The 3,869-nt window shown below is 38.7% G+C and overlaps 1 protein-coding gene across 1 annotated transcript in view; it reads left to right on the forward strand.

Annotated features, from left to right (window-relative positions):
- LOC104813487 (asparagine--tRNA ligase, cytoplasmic 1-like) overlaps window positions 1–472 on the forward strand; it is a 3,162-nt gene extending 2,690 nt beyond the window's left edge. Inside the window, exons 6-7 of the mRNA XM_010541086.2 lie at window positions 1–27; window positions 133–472. Coding sequence (XP_010539388.1) covers window positions 1–27; window positions 133–316 — 211 coding nt within the window. The 3' untranslated portion in view covers window positions 317–472. The remainder of the gene's footprint in view (window positions 28–132) is intronic.
- Window positions 473–3,869: the final 3,397 nt, after the last annotated feature.

Consider the following 3,869-nt stretch of genomic DNA (forward strand, 5'->3'; position numbering starts at 1 on the left):
AGAGCGGTATGAGGTCATCACGGAGAGGTATGTGAACCAAATCCCGATATCCGATAATCTCCAATACGGTTCGTCTATCGCGTATATAAGTGTGGCTCATGGAACGAACTCGGGTTTGGTCATGCATAACAGGATAGCAGAGATGGGTCTGCCCATGGAGCCATATGAGTGGTACCTCGATCTCCGTCGCTTTGGAACTGTCAAACACAGCGGGTTTGGACTCGGGTTCGAAAGGATGATCCTTTTCGCGACGGGTATCGATAACATCAGAGATGTTATCCCTTTCCCACGGTATCCTGGTCGAGCAGATCTTTGATTCCATACATTTTTCATGTTTTGATTTTTCAATACTTTACTATGTTTGTTGAGCCCTTTGGGATTTAATTACCAACTCTAATTTTATGCCCTTTGTTCATTCTTTCATGTTCTGGCCTCTTCTCCCTTGTGAATGCTTGTGTTTTACAGGTCAATATTACATTTGTAATCAACCATTCAGAACCGGTTTGGTTCTAATACATAGATCCGGTTTTTGATTGAGTAGTTAAAAAGCGGTCCGATGAGAAAATCAATTTCCATTGGATTGCATTCCATATAACAAGGGTATTGTCAAAAGCAGAGGTGTCATACGAGCTGTCCTAACCTGAATCGGTTTGAGTCCACAATCGCCCCCAGGATTTCGATCGCTCCGAGGGTTTCGAGTTCATGTTCGGTCCGACCCAAACTATTTTTTCCAAAAGAAAACTGCAAAGGTCTAACATTTAGAAACTAGTAAAACACATAAAAATTCCTCTATTCCCATCGTAGATTGATTCCACGTAGGCTCCAACACCGTAGGAAAAGTTCCTACGAAGTAGCTAGAAAATCATCTGCAGATTCCTCGCCACCAAATCCAGAACCTATACATCAATTACAAAAACCAAAATATGTTAAACATAACATCTACATTACTAAATCTCAATCAAGTTAATGTTATGAAAACATAAACTTACCAGATTCTTTAAAACCAAACATCCAAGAGCGAACGCAGAGTGAAGCTTGAAGGTCTGAAGTCAAAAGACAGCTTTTATATTTGTTCAACACCCGCGAACCGATACTAAAAGATGACTCCGAGGCAACGGTAGTGAAAGGAATACAAAGGACGTCTGATGCCATAAGAGCCAATTCAACACCGTATAGTTCGGTATTAGCCTTCCAATACTGTAAGATGTCCATATCCTTATTGGCTTTTATGTTCATCTTACGATCAAACAAATATCTATCTAAAGCCGATCCCGATCCATCGTCACAAGAATCAATATCATCACATCCATATAAATCCTATAATATAATACCAAAGATTGAAAAAGGTTATAATAGAAAGAAACCATTAGTGGAAAAAGAATAACAAAATGAAGAAAATGACCAAAACTTACTTCGAAAAGAGTCACATTTGATGGAGTTGAACTTCTTGAAGTCGACACCGCGAAATTAGTTTTATATTCTTCAAAGAGAAAATACATCTTTCTCTTCACCTTGTCCACCTTAAATTCACTCGTATTTTTATCGATTTGATCATAACAATACTTCAAACCCTTCAACTTCATCCTTGGGTCAAGCATAACTCCCATGGCAAGAAGGATACTATATTCATTCCAATACTTGTCAAATTTCAATTGCATCCTTTCAGCCATACTCTTAATAACATCATCTTCACTCCGCCCATATTCTTTCAACAGCAACTTGATCTTCCAAACTTTCACGAAGTACACGTTGGAAGTCGAATAATAAGACCCAGACATCAATGTAATAATTTCATCAAACGGCTTCAGGAAGTTGCGTATTTTTTCTACTCTAGACCACTCTTGATTAGACGGACAACACTTGTAATTCTCATCCATCATCTCAAGACAAGTGAAAACATATCGAAACTTGAGTGCGTTATCAAGCATCTCATAAGTAGAATTCCAACGTGTGAACAAATCCATAGACAAAGAAGATCCGCTATCACCACCAAGTTGGTCAACACAATATCTGAAATCTTTCATGCTCGACTCAGAACCTCTAACATATTCCACACTTTCTCTAATCTTCTCCAAAGTATCACCAATTACGTTCAAACTATCTTGCACCATGAGATTCAAGATATGCGCGCTACATCTCACGTGAAAAAACTCACCATTACAAACCAATCCGTTTTGCCTATTAAGTTGACACTTCAAGATATCTTGCATACAATCGTTGCTTGAACCATTATCTAAAGTGAGAGAAAAGATCTTTCTCTCGATGCCCCATTCTCTCAGACAATCAAGTATTTTTCTACATGTTTCCATTCCCGTGTGTGGAGAAGTAATAGAGCAAAATGATATGATCTTACTATGCATTCTCCAATCCTCATCAATATAATGTGCCGTCACACAAATATAACCTTCATGAGTAATAGTCGTCCAAAGATCAGAGGTTAAGCATATCCTACTACGAACTTTTCCTAACTCAGATTTTAATTTCTCTTTCTCAGCATGGTAGATCTTCATAACATCAGTAGCAACGGTGTTTCTAGAAATCATTTTGAGGTCAGGGTTGGCATAAAGCATCATCTCCTTAAACATCAGATTCTCAACAAAGCAGGAAGGGAGTTCATTCGCAATTAACATCTTAGCCACTTTTTCTCTCCAGACCATCTGATCAATCTTCTTTTCTCTTAATTTTCCATCATGACCAATAAGCATATTATCTATCCTTTCAGACCTGGACCTTGCCCTGGAAATAATGCTCATCCTAGTCCGTTTCTTACCACGTACCTCTTCACCATCAACTTCTTGTTCAAGAGATCCATCATCGCTAAGCTCCATTGCTCAAGAACCCACAAACCAAACTAAACAAAATTCGAAAAAACTCGTAAGGATTGAAACTTTGGTCCTATCAGACAGATAAGATTGACATATGAAAATGAACTTTGGTACGATCAGAGATCATTGCAACAAAGTCAATAAGCAACGAAAGGAGAAAAAAACAGAAAACAGCAGACACATGGAATGCACGCATTGTGAAAAATAAAGCATCATTGCCTATTTCATACATCCAAATTCTAGAAATATAAAACGATAAGCTAACTTTCCAACGGTCTACAAACATTCATAAGACCGGAACGACATTACCAAGCAAACAAAAACTGTGTTTCAGGAACTTGTGAAGCTATAGTATGAAAACTTCTCTAGGGATATAGTTTAGATGCCTCTCTCAGCTCACCCGTCCAAACAAAATCTTTGCCGAACCACCCAAAAACCGAGTTCTGCAACTAATTGGAGATATTATCCAAAATGGAGCCGGAGAATAACCGGAAAACGGAGAAAAGCAGCAATAGAAAGCATACCCAGAGGAGAATACCGATCCGAGGAGCAGAGACGGAGATCTAAGCGACGGAGAAGGAGATTAGCAAACCCTAACTCTGGATAGAGACGAGATAGAGAGAAAAGATGGAAAAAAGCGGGAGAGAGAGCGAGGGAGAGGAGAGTGAGTAGTAATGGGACTTCGTTAGCGGAAATAACAGCGTTTTTAGGGTTTTTTTTTCATTTGGTTTAAGTTTTTTTAATCATTTGTTTAAAAAAATAAAATCGGATTTTTAAACCAACCCGAAGTCTATTGTACCAAATCCAACCAAACTCGATGTCCGAATTAATCTAAGTCTGAAACATTTCGGATCTGAAAATTAACCCAAATCTAATCATTTCTCGGGTGAAATTGAACCGGATGAGAGAAGAGAGGTACTGGTTAAGCAGCAATGCTGGTTATATGAAAACCGGACCGGCTTGTGAAATGGTGGGAACAAAAACCGGACGTCGTTTAAGAATTCCGGGTGATAAAACGCTGCGTTTAGTAATCTGTACAGCATT

This window comes from Tarenaya hassleriana, unplaced genomic scaffold, assembly GCF_000463585.1.
Source record: "Tarenaya hassleriana unplaced genomic scaffold, ASM46358v1 Cleome20, whole genome shotgun sequence".
Taxonomy (NCBI): Eukaryota; Viridiplantae; Streptophyta; class Magnoliopsida; order Brassicales; family Cleomaceae; genus Tarenaya; species Tarenaya hassleriana.